Below are 20136 nucleotides of genomic sequence, written 5' to 3'. Positions count from 1 at the left end.
CAGCACCACCTGTCGTTGCAGAGTGACAATTACAGGTGCTCTACTGCAAGTGTGTGGGTCACCGTGCAGGAACAAATATTACTGGCAAAAGTTTAACTTGCAGAAAATAGTTTTTTTATTGAAAAAATATTTCTTTTTACCTGAGAATACTTTTGTTTATTTGAAGAAAATTGTTTTTTTTAATTGAAAAAATATTTATTTTTACCTGAGAATCGATTTTTTTATTTGAAGAACATGTTTTTTTTTTAATTAAATTTTTTTTTATTTTTACCTGAGAATCTTTTTGAAAAAATATTTATTTTTTACCTGAGAATCGTTTTTTTATTTGAAGAAAATTGTTTTTATACTTTATACTTATACTTTTTTAAATTTGCACAATGTTTTATTTTACTTGCGATTAATTTTTTATTTACAGAATCGTTTTTTTTAAACTTGCCATTAATTTGTTTATTTGCAGAAAATAGTTTTTTTTACTTGCAAATATTTTTTTTATTTAAAGAAAATAGTTTTTTTTTTAACTTGCAAATCATTTTTTACATGCAGAAAATATTTTTTTTAACTTGCTAATTGTTTTTTCAATTGGAAAAAAATGAAATGTTTTTTTTAATTGAAGAACAAAAAAATTCTACCTGCAAATAGTTGTTTTACTTGAGGAAAAAAATTATTATACTTGCAAATCATTTTCTTTGCAGAAAATTGTTTCTATACTTGCAAATATTTTTTTATTTGCCTAAAATATTTTTTTTTATTTTATTTATTTTATTTTATTTATTATTTTTTTTTATTCCCATACATTTCTTTTTTTTACTTGCATATTTTTCTTTTAATTGAGAAAAAGTTTTTTTTCACTTTATATTAGTTTTTTTTACTTGAAGAAATTTTTTTTTTTCTACTTGCAAGTGGTTGTTTTACTTGGATAAAATTGTTTCTTTACTTGGATAAAATTGTTTCTTTACTTGCAAATAATTTTTTTATTTGTAGAAAATCGTTTTTTTACTTGCAAATAATTTTTACATGCAGAAAATCTTTTTTTTTAACTTGCAAATTGTTTTTTCAATTGAAAAAAACTTGTTTTTTTTACTTGAAAAAAAAAATTCTACCTGCAAATAGTTTAACTTGAGGAAAAAAAATGTTATACTTGCAAATAATTTTTTTTGCAGAAAATTGTTTTTTTACTTGCAAATATTTTTTTGATTCGCTGAAAATATATATTTTTTTTACTTGCAAATTTTTATTTTTTTTTACTCGCATAATTTTCTTTCAATTGAGAAATAGTTTTTTTTTACTTCATATTCGGAGTTTTTTTACTTGAGGAAAACATTTTTTTTCTACTTGCAAATGTTTGTTTTACTTGGATAAAATTGTTTCTTTACTTGCAGATAATTATTAAAAAAAAAAGTTATTTTACTTGAATCTTTTTTTTTTTTTACTTGAAGAGAATGGGTTGCAATTTTTTTTTTTACTTGCAGAAATGTGTATTTTTTTTAAACTTGCAAATTAGTTTTTTTCCATTGCAGAACATGGTTGTATTGACTTGGAACTGGTTTTAGCGTGTTTGGCAGTACTTTGACTCGCTTTCATTGTCACGTCCTTGAACAGCGTGAACTGTACACCATATGAGATCTCACGTGCAGGTCACTCTGTCCCAAGGTTGCAAATGTTCTCCTCACACTTCCTGTACGTTTCCTCTCAGGACGGTCCATCTCCAGGTCTGGGCCGGGTGATCGGGGAGCTGGGAGAGGACGGCTGGATACGAGTCCAGTGGGACACCAGCAGCACCAACTCCTACCGGATGGGAAAAGAGGGCAAGTACGATCTCAAGCTGGCGGAGCCGCCGCCCGCCGCCCAGCCCGCCGCCGAGGACTCGGACACGGAAGATGATGCCGGTCAGTTCACGCGGCCCTCATTGGCCGCAGCATTAGGTACACCTGAAATACAAGAGCTGTGTCAAAAAGTCTGCCCTTTTCAAGAAATGACTTTTCATCTGTAACTTTTCTCCTGTGTTCCGGAAGGTGATATCGCGGAAAAGAGCAGCCACCCCACAGCCATGATGCTAACGAGCACCGTCAACCTGCTCAAGACCTTAGCCTTGTCCTCGGGCATCTATGCTGACGTGCTGCAGACGGACGCCACACGCGCTCTCTGCGGCCTGCTCAGGACGCTTGTGGAGAGCGCCATCGGCGACAAGACAGGTAGATAGAGCACATTGGGGTTTTTTTTGGGTGTTTTTACACGCTCCCAGTCTGATTGCGCTTGTTGGCGGGCAGGTTGCCACGCCCACAGGCTGGTGTCTCGGGAGCAGCACAAGAGCTGGTGCACGCTGGGCTTCATACGCAGCATCGCACTCACGCCCCAGATGTGCAGCACGCTCAGCACGCCCGCCTGGATCGGCTTGCTCGTGCGCATTGTGGAGGGAAACCACTCCTTCAACGCCCTCACCTTGCAGAGACAGGTGGGTGCATTATTGATCACCTGGCAGAGACAGGTGGGTGCATTATTGATCAACTGGCACAGACGGGTGAAGGCGTTTTCATCAACACAGTTGGAGGTGTTGCAATCGCTAATGCGAATCAGTAGCAAAGCAATGTATATTAGCATCGAGCTAGCACATTTTTGTTAAGGTGGAGCCATACTTTACTTAGTTTGAAGTAGGGCTGCAACAACTAACCGATTAAATCGATTAAAATCGATTATTAAAATAGTTGCCAATTCATTTAGTCATCGATTCGTTGGATCTATGCTATGCGCATGCGCAGAGTTTTTTTTGTTGTTGTTTTTTTAAAATAAAATTTTATTTTTATTTTTATTTTTTTAATAAACCTTTATTTATAAACTGCAACATTTACAAACAGCTGAGAAACAATAATGAAAATAAGTATGGTGCCAGTATGCTGGTTTTTTTTCCATAAAAATACTGGACAGGATAGAAATGTAGTTTGTCTCTTTTATCCGATTATTAATCGATTAATCGAAGTAATAATCGACAGATTAATCGATTATCAAATTAATCGTTAGTTGCAGCCCTAGTTTGAAGCATTTTTTTGAATCAGTTACTTTGTTGGCATTGCAAATTGCAACATAACCTAGAGCAGTGTTTTTCAACCACGGCTAGTGTGCCGTGAGATACAGTCTAGTGCAGGGGTGGGCAATTAATTTTTACCGGGGGCCGCATGAGCAACCCGAGCACTGCTGGAGGGCCACACCGACAATATTTCAATTAAATTTTGCTCAATATTATTTTTGATATACCGTAAGATAAATAATAATAATAATAATAATTTCATTTAACCTAACTTAACTTTATACAAAAGCAGACTGCTTTTGATGGTTTTATTTTTAACACTGTCTTACACAACACTTCCTGATGTATAATACAATGCAAAAATGTCAATTTCTGCACAGGGTTAATTTCTGTCACTTTATCCTGCATCCTCTTTAAAAGGCCAACAATTTTCCCCGTCAGATTTGGACAACCATCTGTTTTCACACCTGCCAGCTTGTCCCATTTCAGTCCTAACATGTCCAAACACGCATTTATTTACCTCTGTGAACAAGTCATTACCCGTGGTTGTCTCTTTAATTGACTGCATGGCTGCCAGCTCCTCCATGATTTGAAAGTCTGCAGTTATCCCACGTAAGAAGATGAGCAGCTGGGCAGTGTCACGTACATCGCAGCTCTCATCCAAAGCCAGCGTAAAACAGTCAAAGTCGGCCGTTCTGTTCTTCAGCTGAAGCTCCAAGTTTCCAGCGATGGTCTCAACCCGCCTCGTTACAGTGCGTCGGGAGAGTGACACGTTCTCAAATGCGCCCCTCTTCGCAACGGAGTCCAAAAAGCACTCCTTGATAAACTCTCCGTCAGAAAACGCCTTACTTTTTCTGGCGATTTTGTGGGAAATGACGAAACTTGTCCTGACGGCTGCATCTCTGGGGGTGTGAAATTTGGCAAAAAGTCCTTGTTGGGTTTGCAGTTTTACCATCAACGCATCAGCCTCCCTTGCGCGCTCTTCATCAGACAGATTCCGGTATTTTTCCTTGTGCTTTGTCATGTAGTGGCGATTCAAATGATATTCTTTAAACACAACAATCTGTGTACCACAAATTAAGCACACAGCTTTACCTTTAATTTCTGTAAAGAAATACTTGGCAGTCCATGTCTTGTTGAAAACACGCCATTCGTCATCAACTTTTCTTTTTTTAGCGTGAGCTGACATCTCGGGAGTAACCGGGCATCACTTGTCGCTGTGCACTTTCACTCACAGGTTACACTAGGGTTGATGTTTGATAAGAAATTATCGAGTTCGAGCCCATTATCGAATCCTCTTATCAAACCGATTCCTTATCGATTCTCTTAACGGATCCAGATAGGTTGTTGTACATGGAAAAAAACACAATATTTGGTTTAACAAAACCTCACTTTTATTTTATTAAAAAAAAATAAAAAATAAAAAATATTGACTGTTACCCCCCTAAAAAAAATAAAAATAAAAATATAGACTGTTGTTACCCAAAGTATATTAAGTAGGATTTTTCAGAAAAACAAATATATACAGTAACACAAAAACAACCTGTCTCTGTGATCACTATAGGTGAATAGCCATGCCGTGAGGCGTTTTTTTCCGGTCCATTATTTTTGCTGCTTGTGTGACATCACAGGAAATGACCTAGCTCAGTCTAATGACTGAGCTACGTCATTTCCTGTGATGTCCCACAGGGCATTTCTTGTGGAACGGGATTCGTTCCCAGGGATTCGAATAAAGAACCAACTCTTTTTCTTTACTATAGTGGCCTCGATAACGGGAACCGGTTCTCAAAAAGGGATTTGAGTCCATGGAATCGGTTCTTTTCTTATCGAACAACCGGGAGAACCGGTTTCGAACATCATCCCTAGGTTACACACGGACATACGTCCATAAATAACACTTTTCAAAATAAAAGCAGCACAGTTGTATTGCACGCACGACATAGATGTTTTTTTACATTTATTTTGTAATTTGCTATCTGCTATCCCCGTTTAAATAAGAAAATCGCATTTCAGTAGACCTTTAAAATGATGATGATGTGTTTCCAGATCCTGGCACTCCGTCTCCTGCAAGCGGTGCTGCCCTCCTGGGACAAGCTGGAGCGTTGTCAGGACATGCGCTTCCTGGTGGAGAAGTTGTTTGGCTTCTTGGGAAGTCTGCTGAGCACCTGCTCCTCAGACCTGCCTCTGCTCAGAGGTGCCTTTTTTCAAAACGCTCTTCTTCCCAGTCCTCTCGCTCGCTTTGGTGGTAATGTCCATTTCCCCCCCTGCAGAGGGCTCCCTGCGAAGGAGGAAGTCCCGCCCCCAGGCCTCTCTGACGGCCACTCACAGCAGCACGCTGGCAGAGGAGATGGTGTCTGTCCTTCGCACGCTGCACTCTCTGAGCCAGTGGAACGCGCTCATCAACGACTACATCAACGCTCAGCTCAGCTCCATCGGCGACGTCATGGCCAGCTGCCAGTCGGAAGCCGTAAGAACTTTCATTTATTTTTATGTGTCGTGCCCTTTTTGGAAGAGAAAATCCATTTATTATGGCAAACACACAACATCTGCAAAAAGTTTTGATGTGGATTTACTTGAAGTCTTAAATAGATCAATAATTCATAACATTGATTTTAATGTATTATAATTTTTTCAGCAATGACAGTTTTAAAGAAAAAAATCCTACTAAAATACTCATAAAAGTGTTAAAAATAAGTCATACATTATTTATTTTTTACTTTCAATGTTTAAATCTCTACATTAACTTCAGATCTAAGTTTTTATTATTTGTTTAGGTTTTTTTAAACTAATTTTATGCCATTTTTGTTGAAGAAAACCCTTTTTTTTTCATTGATTGATTCATTGATTTTAATTAATTATAATTTTTTCAGCAATGACAGTTTTAAAGAAAAAAATTCTACTAAAATTCTTACGGATCCAAAAGGGTCCCACTTATAAAAGTGTTAAAAATAAGTCATACATTATTTATTGTTTACTTACAATGTTTAAATCTCTACATTAACTTCGGATCTAAGTTTTTATTATTTGTTTAGGTTTTTTTTTAATTAATTGTATGCCATTTTTGTTGAAGAAAACCCTTTTTTTTTCTTGGCAAAAACACAAAATATGCAAGAATATTTGATGTGAAGTAATTGGAGCCTTAAATATGTCAATAATTGATAACATTGATTTTGAGTAAAGATGTCCGATAATATCGGCCGATAAAGCTTTAAAATGTAATATCGGAAATTATCGGTATCGGTTTAAAAAAGTAAAATTTATGACTTTTTAAAACGCCGCTGTACGGAGTGGTACACGGACGTAGGGAGAAGTACAGAGCGCCAATAAACCTTAAAGGCTCTGCCTTTGCGTGCCGGCCCCAATCACATGATATCTACGGCTTTTCACACACAAAAGTGAATGCAAAGCATACTTGGTCAACAGCCATACAGGTCACACTGAGGGTGGCCGTATAAACAACTTTAACACTGTTACAAATATGCGCCACACTGTGAACCCACACCAAACAAGAATGAGAAACACATTTCGGGAGAACATCCGCACCGTAACACAACACAAACACAACAGAACAAATACCCAGAACCCTTTGCAGCACTAACTCTTCCGGGACGCTACAATATACAACACCTCAACCCCGCCCACCTCAACCTCCTCATGCTCTCTCAGGGAGAGCATGTCCCAAATTCCAAGCTGCTGTTTTGAGGCATGTTAAAAAAAATAATGCACTTTGTGACTTCAATAATAAATATGGCAGTGCCATGTTGGCACTTTTTTCCATAACTTGAGTTGATTTATTTTGGAAAACCTTGTTACATTGTTTAATGCATCCAGCGGGGAATCACAACAAAATTAGGGATAATAATGTGTTAATTCCACAACTGTAAATATCGGAATCGGTAATTAAGAGTTGGACAATATCGGATATCGGCAAAAAAGCCATTATCGGACAGCTCTAATTTTCATTCAGTATTATTGCATGGCAGACTTGTGTTATTCGAGTCAACATTCCAATTTTTTCTGGAAGGTAATGATAGTTGCTCTGTAGCGCCCATTAAACCCTCTAAAAAACATGCAAAGCCCGCCAATAATACTCCATTTAAATGTCGCGACCTGAATATTAACCATGTGTTAGCCATTTTGTTATTACAAGTGCTCTCTAACTTATAATAATAATTCACCCCTATACAATATCCTACCCTAATACCCTACTGTGCAATATTACCCTTCGAGTGCAATACGTCCGACACTGATTGTTATTTATTACTCCGGTGCTCTTGTCTTGTTCTGTATATTGTACGGTATTTTGTATTTCTACAGTGTTTTGTATATTGTACAGGATTGCTTATTATTTTTATTGGATAGTAGTCTGTTTATTTCAATTGTTAGTTTTTGTCTTTATTACCTGTTGTGTCATTTATTTTTACCCCATATTTGTTCCCAACTACCGCACCTTAAATTGGAGTCCTTAATCTCGTTATATGCAAATATAATGACAATAAAGTCCATTCTATTCTATTCTATTCTATTCTATTCTAACGCAGACCAACCTAAAAAGTGCTGTATTGACTGTGAAGGCCTGTGTTTCCCACCTCCTCATCCAGAGCTTCCTGGAGGAGTACTTCCCCGACGCGGAGGGTCCCCGGGTGGGCAGCCTGATGGCGGTGTTGGCGGTGATCGGGGGCATCGACGGGCGCCTGCGCCTCGGCGGCCAGGTGGTCCACGAGGAGTACGGCGAGGGAACGGTGACGCGCATCACTCCCAAAGGGCGCATCACGGCACAGTTCCACGAGATGCGGAACAGCCGGGTGTGCCTGCTGGGCCACCTCAAACCTGTACGCACCTCCCCACGAGCACCTCACCTCGTCCACCACGACGCACGTCTTTGACCTTTTTGGCTTCCATGTCTCCCAGCTCCCCGCCGTCACCTTCAGCGTGCACAACCTGCCCTTCTCCGAGCCCATGTTGGCGGTCTGGGCCCAGCTGGTCAGCCTGGCGGGAAGCAGACTGGAGAAGCAGCGCTTGAAGAAGTGTCTCAGTCGAGGTCTGACAGGTACGCCAGCTCCTCAAGTCACCAAGAAAAATTACATTTTGTGACAATAAAAAATATCGACGCAATCATTGTAGTATTGACTACATACAGCTTGTACTTGGTATCGTTACAGTCGATGTTTGTATAGATCCACCCATTTGTCTACATTCTGGAGCGCTATTGTATACTATATTGCAGTGGTGTCCAAAGTGCGGCCCGCAGCTAATTGTTTAGCGGCCCGCCACACATTCTGGAAATGCTATTGCAAAAATTAAAAAATTAACATTAAAAAAAGTGGAACGAGGTGAAATCTAACGAGGAATAGTTGCAATGTTGACACAAAGCTGCCATGCAGGCTGTTTGTTTTTCTTATGTCTTTCTTTATTTTGCTTTTTTTGCCATTGCTCAAAAAAAATATATATATATTTTTTTTTAATTCAATGTTATAATCAATTATTGATCTATTCAAGGCTCCAATGACTTCAAATATTTCACTTTCAAATGTTTTATGCGGAAAATATTGCATACATTGTGTGGTTGCCATATAAAAACAATGTTTTCTTTGACATAAGAGCATAAAACAAACAAAATAATAGTTCAAACGTAAAATGGACAGATATATCTGAAGTTGATCTCGTAATTTAAGTGTTGAAAGTAAAAAAATATATAATAAAAATGTATCACTTTATGAGTGGGGGACTTTTTGGATCCCAAATATATTTAATGGGATTTTTTTGATCTTTTCACTGTGATTAATCAAAAATAATAATAAATTAAAATCAATGGTGTCCTGCATTATTGATCTTTTTAGGGCTCCAATTACTTCACATCAAACATTGCTTTCTGAATGTTTTGGGCGGTGGGGAAAATACTGCTGCTATAAAAAACAAAGTTGTCTTTGACAGAAAAGGCATAAAACCTTTTTTTTTTACGTTATATCAAACTTAAGTTGATATAGAGATTTACTGTAAGCGTTAAATAAAAAAATAAAAATAATAATGTGACTAATTTTTTACATTTTAATGACTGAGACCCTTTATATTTATATATTTTGTTATGATTTGAAAATGAAAAATATCAAAATGGCCCCCGCATGCAGTATAGTACCTTTTTTAATTCATTGGTGTCCAGTGTTTCCCATAAACTGCCAAGATACCTGTGGCGGTGGGGGCGTGGCTATGGGCGTGGTCATCATGACATCATCGAGTAATTTGCATAATTTACTACAATGATATGATTTTCTCTAAAAAGACTCAAAAAATGTATAATTAATAATAACAGTTTTGTTTTAAACGTCCATCCATCCATTCATTTTACAATATAATTACAACACTTTATGTACATATTTATATACAGATTTGAACAATAATTTATTCACTGAAATATATTTATTAATTGTGGTTCTTACAAAAAAATATATCTTATAAAATATAAAAGCTAAAATGTCTCTTAAAGCTCTGCCCCTTTAATTAGTGCATACTAAATAATTTAACTTTAGCCTACTACTACAACCATATTATTTACCAGCAACATAAAGTGAAACAGAGGCAGAGGTGTCCTGCCACAGTCAGTAACAAATAAACAGAAAACAGTAGCGGTCAAATACAAATAAGGCAACAAGAGAAGTATTCTACACTTCTCTTTTGTAAAGTAAATCTGAACAGCCTATATGGGCATCTACATCAACTATATGATTTGCTGGACAGGACAAAAAATTAATAAATAAATAAATACATTTTTATTTTTTTTTTAAATTTGTGGCGGACGTAATTATTTCGTGGCGGGCCGCCACAAATAAATGAATGTGTGGGAAACACTGCTATATTGTATGTAGTGAAGCATGTTTAGCTATTCCTCGTCCTCCAGTGATAATGTTACTTGTAAGAAACGTACTTTACTTGTCGCCATGGCAGCGTGGATTAGTGGTTTAGAAGTAGCTAAAACACTGTGGACGGACGTTAGCCAGCGAGGAGTCAGCTTTATTGTTTGTTTTGAAGCCAAAATACGTCCATTGTCTTCCGTTTCAGCTTGTAAGTGCTCAATGTGTGTGTTGACTCACATGTGTGCCGTCATGTGCAGGAAAATAAGAAAGTATGGGTATTTTTCAAAGGCAGTATAGTACCTTTTTTAATTCATTTGTGTCGTAATACCGCTGTACCGTACAACCCTAATTGTGCTGGTGTTTCATAATGGCACCATCCGCTGAATTAAAAAGTCACATTTGACCTGCAAATAGAATTAATTACAAATATATATATTTTATAAGTGTAATATCTGTGCAGAAAGGATCATGCAACGTGCAGCTCTGGGGCCGTACTTATCAAGCTTCTTAGAATTACTCCTAAGAAGTCTGCTAAGAGTTGACTTAAGAGTAAATAAATTGTTCGCTGAAAGCTGCACTTAAAAGTTAGTTATCAAGTGTCTTACTCACACTTTCAGCGAAGTGTAGGACTGAATCTTAAGTGTCACACTCCGAGCTGAATTACGACATTACTATGTGCCGTAAACGGAATTTTAGGTGACGTCATTTCTGTGTCCATAGAAATGACCAATCACGGAATGGAATCCGTTGTCTAAGAATAAAGAAATATCTTGGAAATATTTAAGTGGACAATGGGAGTGTATATTTTGACAATAAACTACAAAATAATACAAAACAAACCAGTCCCCGCCGGCACTCACGCTACCGCTCCCTCTCTTCTATCGCCCACACACTCACTGACGTCACTCACCTCACGGCCACACACATACGCTACTGTCATAACATTTTCTTTCCAATTCATTAATTAGGCAACTAATTTGAAACTGGTGTGGGTGGCTCTATATATACTAGCCCACTGCAGACACATGCAGAAATCAACAAGGAATCGAAAAGTATTAAATCTGTGACAAAAATAATATCCGCTCTGTCTAAACGATACCGTTTGATCAGCTGCTCGTCATCAAAAAAACAAAAACATTGTTCCGTTCCCTAAACGTTCGCGCACGTCTCTCTCGCCTCAGTGCCATCCCCTGCTGGCAACTCTTAACCACTTAAGACACCTCTGAAGGTCTCTTAAATATCGTGGAGAGTAGGAGTGATTCTTAGACTTAAGAACGTTGATAAAAAGCTTTTATTCTTAAGTTTGAGAGTAGGACTAAATTTTGCAAATTCTCAGGACTTAAGTGTAAAATGGCACTCTAAGAAGCTTGATAAGTACGGCCCCTGGTCAGTGAGCCACATAGTCAACAGGAAGAGAAGAACATTGACCTTATTTGGCGCTAGAAGATCAAAATCAGTGGTCCCCAACCACCGGTACCGGTCCGTGGACCGATTGGTACCGGGCCGCACAAAAAATTAAAAAAAAAAATTGTATTTTTATTTTATTTTTAATTAAATCAACATAAAAAACACAATTTATACATTATACATCAATATAGATCAATACAGTCTGCAGGGATACAGTCCGTAAGCACACATGATTGTATTTCTTTATGATAAAAAAATACAATAAAAATACCATAATGCGCTTTTGGTAGCCATCCACAAGCTTCTGCTTGAATTTTGGACCACTCCTCTAGACAAAATTGGTGCAGTTCATCTGTTGTATGGGTCACATGGTTTTTGTCTTAAAGCGACACACACATGTCAAAGACACACAGAACATGGTTTCACATGATCTAATAAAAGGATGAATATGTACAATGCATTTTTACTTATTAAGTAGGGAGAAACACGTCTCATTGCAACTTGTCTATTGTGTGTGCAGCTGACCAGGTGGATATCCACTTGCTGCGATGGCAGCAGCTGAGGCTTTACATCCTGAAGGCAGCACGAGCACTGCTGTCTCACCAGGACAAACTCCGGCAGATTCTGTGCCAGCCGGCTGTGTCCGACACGGGAGGGAACCCCAGTGGTAAGATGTGTGGCCTGACATTGTTGACCTCATCATATTTATTCATACATAATACAATATTGTATTAAATTACATGTTTTGATGTTACATTATATCATATTATATTAAATGTATTGCATTCTGTGATTATTAATTGGTTAAAATATAAAATAAAAAGTAAATATTAATATATTGTACAATATTGTATTAAATTACATTATATAATGTTACATTACATCATATTGTATTAAATGTATTGCATTCTGTGATTTGTAATTGGTAAAAATATAAAATAAAAAGTAAATAATATATTGTACAGTATTGTATTCAATTACATTATATAATGTTACATTACATCATATTGTATTAAATGTATTGTATTCTGTGATTTTTAATTGGTAAAAATATAAGATAAAAAGTCAATATTAATATATAATTCAATATAGTATTAAATGACATGATATAATGTTACATTATATCATATTAAATGTATTGTATTCCGGGATTTTTTTTATTTGATATAAATATAAATATAAAATAAAAAGTAAATATTAATATATTGTACAATATTGTATTAAATTACAAAATGTATTGTATTCTAGGAAATTTAATTGGTTAAAAATAACCATAAAATAAAAAGTAAATATTAAAATATACAATATTGTATTAAATTACATGATATAATGTTACATTATATCAAATTAAATGTATTGTATTATGTGATTTGTTTTGATTGGTTAAAATATAAATATAAAAAGTAAATATTAATATATTGTACAATATTCTAATAAATTACAAAATGTATTGTATTCTATGATTTTTAATTGGTTAAGATTTAAATATAAAATAAAAAGTAAATAATATATTTACTTTAATATATTGTACAATATTGTATTAAATTACATGATCTAATGTTGCATTATATCATTATATTAAATGTATTGTATTCTGTGATTTTTAATTGGTAAAAATATAAGATAAAAAGTCAATATTAATATATAATACAATATAGTATTAAATGACATGATATGTTACATTATATCATATTAAATGTATTGTATTTCGGGATTTTTTTTTTAATTGGTAAAAATATAAATATAAAATAAAAAGTTAATATTAATATATTGTACAATATCGTAATAAATTACAAAATGTATTGTATTCTATGATTTTTAATTGGTTAAAATATAAATATAAAATAAAAAGTTAATATTAAAATATGCAATATTGTATTAAATTACATATGTTACATTATATCATATTATATTAAATGTATTGTCTGTGATTTTTTATTTGGTAACAATATAAAATGTAAATTCTAAAGTAAATAATATATTTACTTCAATAATATGTTGTACAATATTGTATTAAATTACATGATATAATGTTACATTATATCATATTATATTAAATGCATTGTATTCCTTGATTTTTTAATTGGTAAAAATATAAAATAAAAAGTAAATATTAATATATTGTACAATAGTGTATTAAATTACATGATATGTTACATTATATCATATTACATTAAATTTATTGTATTCTGTTATTTTTAATTAAAAACATTTAATTACCAAATTTCCTCCAATAAAATAAACTCGCCTTCAAAAACTAATTTGTTTAAAAAAAATAAACTTTTATTGTATTTTTTTCCCCCCATATAAATAATAATGAATTAAATAATGGGAAAATATATTATTTGATCTATTATCGATTAAATTATAGTATAATAAAATGTTTTGTATTATCTTGGTGGATACTAGCATTTTTCTATTATCATTAAGTACATTGCATGTTTACATCTGAGCCAAGTTTTAATGATTATAAATAATAATAGTTTGAGCTGCTGTAAAAATACATGTTTATTGTAAAGTTAATACCACGTTAATAACGTCATGTGCTTTAGAAAAGTATCGTGTGAGCTTTTCTTTGTGTGAAAATGTGGTCCAGCAGAAGACCCTGTGGCGTCCTCGCCTGACGCAGGAGACCTGTCGCCCGAGGGTCCTCTCCCTCCACTCATCCTCCTGCAGCAGCTTCTGTCCGCCGCCACGCAGCCCTCGCCCATCAAAGCCGTGTTTGACAGACGGGAGATGGAGGTGAGTCACCACGAGTTCACTAAACCCTCGCTGCTGCTGACCTCCGCGTCCCCGCGTAGGCGGCGGCCCTGGCCGTGTGTCAGTACCTGGCGGTGGAGTCGGCCCACCCGTCCTCTCCACTGTTCGAGGAGAGCAGCTCCAGCGAGGCCACCACGCCGGTCACCGTGCAGCACGTCAGGCCGCCCAAGCAGAAGAAGCACAAGACGTCCCCCGTGCCGCCGCTCCCCATCGTGCTGCAGCTGATGGAGATGGGCTTCCCCAGGAAGAACATCGAGTTCGCCTTGAAGTCGCTGTCGGGGACCACGGGCAGTGCATCGGGGGTCCCAGGTAGTCACGTTGTTCTTCAATTTGATAGGAAATGACTTGATTCAATTGAGGAGAGACATCCGGGCTGTACTCTTGTACAGTCTCCAGCACGCTCTGATGAAAGATTGTACGCCGCCTCTTTTATTTGGACTTTCTCTGATTACATGGCAACAGCTGTTTCTAAGGGACGGGGGTCGTAAACAGCCATCGCCTTTGATTACAACAGTTCAAAGAAAAGGTCGTAAAACAGTTCAAAGAACAGGTGCCTGGAGGGGAGTCTGGTCCTGCTTCCTCTTCGCTTTGTACACTACCGTTCAAAAGTTTGGGGTCACATTGAAATGTCCTTATTTTTGAAGGAAAAGCACTGTACTTTTCAATGAAGATAACTTTAAACTAGTCTTAACTTTAAAGAAATACACTCTATACATTGCTAATGTGGTAAATGACTATTATAGCTGCAAATGTCTGGTTTTTGGTGCAATATCTACGTAGGTGTATAGATGCCCATTTCCAGCAACTATCACTCCAGTGTTCTAATGGTACAATGTGTTTTCTCATTGGCTCAGAAGGCTAATTGATTATTAGAAAACCCTTGTGCAATCATGTTCACACATCTGAAAACAGTTTAGCTCGTTACAGAAGCTACAAAACTGACCTTCCTTTGAGCAGATTGAGTTTCTGGAGCATCACATTTGTGGGGTCAATTAAACGCTCAAAATGGCCAGAAAAAGAGAACTTTCATCTGAAACTCGACAGTCTATTCTTGTTCTTAGAAATGAAGGCTATTCCACAAAATTGTTTGGGTGACCCCAAACTTTTGAACGGTAGTGTAGTTCTCGGGTCAAAACAATATCTTTCTGTTGATTACAATACATGAAAGAAACAGAACACCTTCATGTTGCTTCCCATCCTACACAGTGGAGTTTTACAAGCCTTCTGCTTGGTAGGATCAAAGACAGCTTTTGTCTGCTCGCCGGGAACTCATGGCAACATGATAACTTAGATATAATTATTCCGACACAACTGTTCAGTCTTCTAGCCGTCCATAGTGTTTCTACTATAATGGATTCTTCATTCAATACTCCAAGCAACGTTAATACGTTTTACAGTATAACTAAAACAATTCTTACTTACTAAAGCGTCCCATGTTTGCTGTCTGTAGGAGTGTTTTCATGCATATTTCTACATGCTATATCGTAATGTAATCAAGATAGCGTCCTCAGCATTAGCTAATATGCTAATATGCGGTGCAGCTTATATCCCGGTGCGCCCTAAAGTGCGGAAAATAGATAATTAAATGCAAGAAAGTGTTTGTAGAGCAAGGTTGGACCTCCTCCTTCTTAATCAGAGCAATGTTCTGTCAGCAGGTGTGGAGGCTCTGGTGTGCTGGCTGCTGGACCATCCCGATGTTCACACCTCAGAGGCGTCAGACGCTGACACCGTGTCGGACGAGTACTCTGACGAGGAAGTGCTGGAGGAAGTTGAAGAGGTTGAGCCGACGTTCTCTGTGGTACGCCATCTTGACTTCTGCCCCCCCCGTGTACTCGCACTAGACATTTTGTTCCTCGTCCCCTAAAGAAAAATAGTAGGAGCTGCAAAACATAACACAGTTAATCTTACATGTGAAGTGTTAATTCTGTAAGTAATGTACTTATTATTGCATCTTAGTTGTAGTTTTCAGCAACACATTTGGAGGGGTTGAAATCGCCATGTAAAATAGCTAATGCATGTCAATAATAAAGCCAATGTGTATTAGCATCACGCTAGCGCATTTTTGGAAATGTGGAGCTTTACTTTACTTACGTTACGTTACAAACTGAAACAAATACTTGCAAATGATCTTCAGAAGTGTAAGAAAACAAAACGTAATTGTTATCAGCTCACTCTTAAATGTTACATAAAAAAAACATATTTCAATATTACATTTTGTCTTATGTGTATGTTACATGTATGTTTACGTGTAAGTGTATGTTTACGTCTATGGGTACGTATGCTTATGTTTATGGTTACGTGTATGTGTGGTTACGTGTATGGTTACGTGTATGTGTGGTTACGTGTATGTTTACGTGTAAGTGTATGGTTACGTGTATGTTTACGTGTATGGTTATGTGTGTTTACGTGGATGTGTATGTTTATGTGCATGTTTACGTGTATTGTTACGTGTAAGTGTATGGTTATGTGTATGTGTATAGTTGCTTGTATGGTTACGTGTAAGTGTATGGTTACGTGTAAGTGTATGGTTTTGTGTATGGTTACGTGTATGTTTACATGTATGGTTATGTGTATGGTTACGTGTATGTTTACTTTTATGTTTACTTGTATGTTTACATTTATGGTTTATGGTTTATGGTTATGTGTATGTGTGGTTACGTGTAAGTGTATGGTTACGTGTATGTTTATGTGGATGTGTATGTTTATGTGGATGTTTATGTGTAAGTGTATGGTTATGTGTATGTGGATAGTTGCTTGTATGGTTACGTGTAAGTGTATGGTTACGTGTATGTTTACATATATGTTTATGTGTATGTTTACGTGGATGTGTATGTTTATGTTGATGTTTACGTGTATTGTTATGTGTAAGTGTATGGTTATGTGTATGTGGATAGTTGCTTTTATGGTTACGTGTAAGTGTATGGTTACCAATATGGTTATGTGTATGGTTACGTGTAAGTGTACGGTTACGTGTAAGTGTATGGTTTTGTGTATGGTTACATGTATGTTTACTTGTATGTTTACGTATATGCTTATGTGTAAGTTTACGTGTATGTTTACGTTTATGCTTATGTGTATGTTTACGTTTATGCTTATGTGTATGTTTACGTGTACGGTATGTTTATGTTTAGCCTCCTGGTGCAGTGGTGACGGAAAGCCAGACCTTCAAGAAGAGATCAGATTTCCTAAGTAACGACGACTATGCCGTTTACGTGCGAGAGAACATTCAGGTAAGAGGATGACGCCACACCAGGCTAGAGTCAACATGACGTGGTGGGCGTGTCCACAGGTGGGCATGATGGTGAAGTGCTGCAGGGCGTACGAGGAAGTGTACGACGGAGACACGGGCAAAGTGATCAAGCTGGACCGCGACGGGCTCCACGACTTGAACGTGCAGTGCGACTGGCAGCAGAAGGGGGGCACCTACTGGGTGCGCTACATCCACATTGAGCTGATTGGTGAGCTGGTGGGTGTCCATCGATGGAGCCCAGGACATCTTTTTGATATCTCCACTCCTTCTCGCAGGATTCCCACCTCAAAGTTCTCCCTCCCACATAAAGATCGGCGACAAAGTGATAGTGAAACCTTCCGTCACCACGCCAAAGTACAAGTGGGGCTCGGTCACCCACAGGAGTGTGGGCGTGGTCAAAGGCAAGTGTGTCTTTTGGGTCATGATGTGTCACCTGGACAGGTAGGTGCCTTTTTAACCCCAGACTGTCACCTCCCTCGCTCTAATGCAGCCTTCAGTGCCAACGGGAAGGACGTGATCGTGGACTTCCCTCAGCAGTCGCACTGGACCGGCTTGTTGGCCGAGATGGAGCTGGTTCCCAGTGTGCACCCTGGGATCAGGTCAGACTTTAGACTCACCCTGATCAGGGCAGTACAATGAAAAACATGTACGCTGGAACCACACTTAAGTCTTTTTGGACTATATATAAGTTTGTACAGTGGAACCTCCATGTATCTACTTAAATCTTCTTGGACTATATATAAGTTTGTACAGTGGAACCTCCATTTACACACTTAAGTCTTCTTGGACTATATATAAGTTTGTACATTTGAACCTCCATTTACACACTTAAGTCTTCTTGGACTATATATAAGTTTGTACATTTGAACCTCCATTTACACACTTAAGTCTTCTTGGACTATATATAAGTTTGTACATTTGAACCTCCATTTACACACTTAAGTCTTCTTGGACTATATATAAGTTTGTACATTTGAACCTCCATTTACACACTTGAGTCTTCTTGGACTCTATATAAGTTTGTACAGTGGAACCTCCATTTACACACTTAAGTCTTCTTGGACTATACATAAGTTTGTACATTTGAACCTCCATTTACACACTTAAGTTTTCTTGGACTATATATAAGTTTGTACATTTGAACCTCAATTTACCAACTTAATCAATCAATCAATGTTTATTTATATAGCCCTAAATCACAAGTGTCTCAAAGGGCTGTACAAGCCACAACGACATCCTTGGTGCAGAGCCCACATACGGGCAAGGAAAGTCTTCTTGGACTATATATGTATAAGTTTGTGCATTTGAACCTCCATTTACCAACTTAAGTCTTCTTGGACTATATATAAGTTTGTACAGTGGAACCTCCATTTATCTACTTAAGTCTTCTTGGACTATATAAAAGGTTTGTACGGTTGAACCTCCATTTACACACTTAAGTCTTTTTGGACTATATACTAGTTTGTACAGTTGAACCTCCATTTACGAACTTACGTCTTCTTGGACTATATATGAGTTTGTACATTTGAACTTCCATTTACCAACTTAAGTCTTCTTGGACTATATATAAGTTTGTACATTTGAACCTCCATTTACAAAATTAAGTCTTCTTGGACTATATATACGTTTGTACATTTGAACCTCCATTTACGAACTTAAGTCTTCTTGGACTATATATAAGTTTGTACATTTGAACTTCCATTTACCAACTTAAGTCTTCTTGGACTATATAAAAGGTTTGTATGTTTGAACCTCCATTTACACACTTAAGTCTTTCTGGACAATATACAAGTTTGTACATTTGAACCTCCATTTAACAACTTAAGTCTTCTTGGACTATATATAAGTTTGTACAATGGAACCTCCATTTACCAATTTAAATCTTCTTGGACTATTTATAAGTTTGTACATTTGAACCTCCATTTACCAACTTAAGTCTTCTTGGACTATATAAAAGGTCTGTACGGTTGAACCTCCATTTACCAACTTAAGTCTTCTTGGACTATATAAAAGGTCTGTATGGTTGAACCTCCATTTACCAACTTAAGTCTTCTTGGACTATATAAAAGGTCTGTACGGTTGAACCTCCATTTACCAACTTATGTCTTCTTGGACTATATATAAGTTTGTACATTTGAACCTCCATTTACCAACTTAATCAATCAATCAATGTTTATTTATATAGCCCTAAATCACAAGTGTCTCAAAGGGCTGTACAAGCCACAACGACATCCTCGGTGCAGAGCCCACATACGGGCAAGGAAAGTCTTCTTGGACTATATATGTATAAGTTTGTGGATTTGAACCTCCATTTACCATCTTAAGTCTTCTTGGACTATATATAAGTTTGTACAGTGGAACCTCCATTTATCTACTTAAGTCTTCTTGGACTATATAAAAGGTTTGTACGGTTGAACCTCCATTTACACACTTAAGTCTTTTTGGACTATATACTAGTTTGTACAGTTGAACCTCCATTTACGAACTTACGTCTTCTTGGACTATATATACGTTTGTACATTTGAACCTCCATTTACTAACTTAAGTCTTCTTGGACTATATATAAGTTTGTACATTTGAACTTCCATTTACCAACTTAAGTCTTCTTGGACTATATAAAAGGTTTGTATGGTTGAACCTCCATTTACACACTTAAGTCTTTCTGGACAATATACAAGTTTGTACATTTGAACCTCCATTTAACAACTTAAGTCTTCTTGGACTATATATAAGTCTGTACAATGGAACCTCCATTTACCAATTTAAATCTTCTTGGACTATTTATAAGTTTGTACATTTGAACCTCCATTTAACAACTTTAGTCTTCTTGGACTATATATAAGTTT

General features: G+C 36.7%; 1 protein-coding gene across 8 annotated transcripts in view; it reads left to right on the top strand.

Moving 5' to 3' along the window:
- herc2 (HECT and RLD domain containing E3 ubiquitin protein ligase 2) overlaps positions 1 to 20136 on the top strand; it is a 187742-nt gene that overhangs the window by 92239 nt on the left and 75367 nt on the right. For 3 of the 8 annotated variants that reach the window (XM_062038928.1, XM_062038927.1, XM_062038925.1), the window contains exons 37-51: positions 1694 to 1922; positions 2013 to 2192; positions 2268 to 2452; positions 5069 to 5216; positions 5293 to 5489; positions 7624 to 7854; positions 7934 to 8072; positions 11801 to 11947; positions 13877 to 14022; positions 14082 to 14349; positions 15696 to 15838; positions 17172 to 17270; positions 17330 to 17498; positions 17566 to 17691; positions 17781 to 17889. In XM_062038928.1, the coding sequence (XP_061894912.1) occupies positions 1694 to 1922; positions 2013 to 2192; positions 2268 to 2452; positions 5069 to 5216; positions 5293 to 5489; positions 7624 to 7854; positions 7934 to 8072; positions 11801 to 11947; positions 13877 to 14022; positions 14082 to 14349; positions 15696 to 15838; positions 17172 to 17270; positions 17330 to 17498; positions 17566 to 17691; positions 17781 to 17889 (2516 nt within the window). The remainder of the gene's footprint in view (positions 1 to 1693; positions 1923 to 2012; positions 2193 to 2267; positions 2453 to 5068; positions 5217 to 5292; positions 5490 to 7623; positions 7855 to 7933; positions 8073 to 11800; positions 11948 to 13876; positions 14023 to 14081; positions 14350 to 15695; positions 15839 to 17171; positions 17271 to 17329; positions 17499 to 17565; positions 17692 to 17780; positions 17890 to 20136) is intronic. The other 5 variants (XM_062038932.1, XM_062038930.1, XM_062038931.1 and 2 more) reach the window with 3 other exon arrangements.

Source organism: Entelurus aequoreus, linkage group LG27 (genome assembly GCF_033978785.1).
Source record: "Entelurus aequoreus isolate RoL-2023_Sb linkage group LG27, RoL_Eaeq_v1.1, whole genome shotgun sequence".
NCBI lineage: Eukaryota > Metazoa > Chordata > Actinopteri > Syngnathiformes > Syngnathidae > Entelurus > Entelurus aequoreus.
The sequence above is the reverse complement of the archived record's forward strand: the minus strand, read 5'-3'. Positions and strand labels throughout refer to the sequence as shown.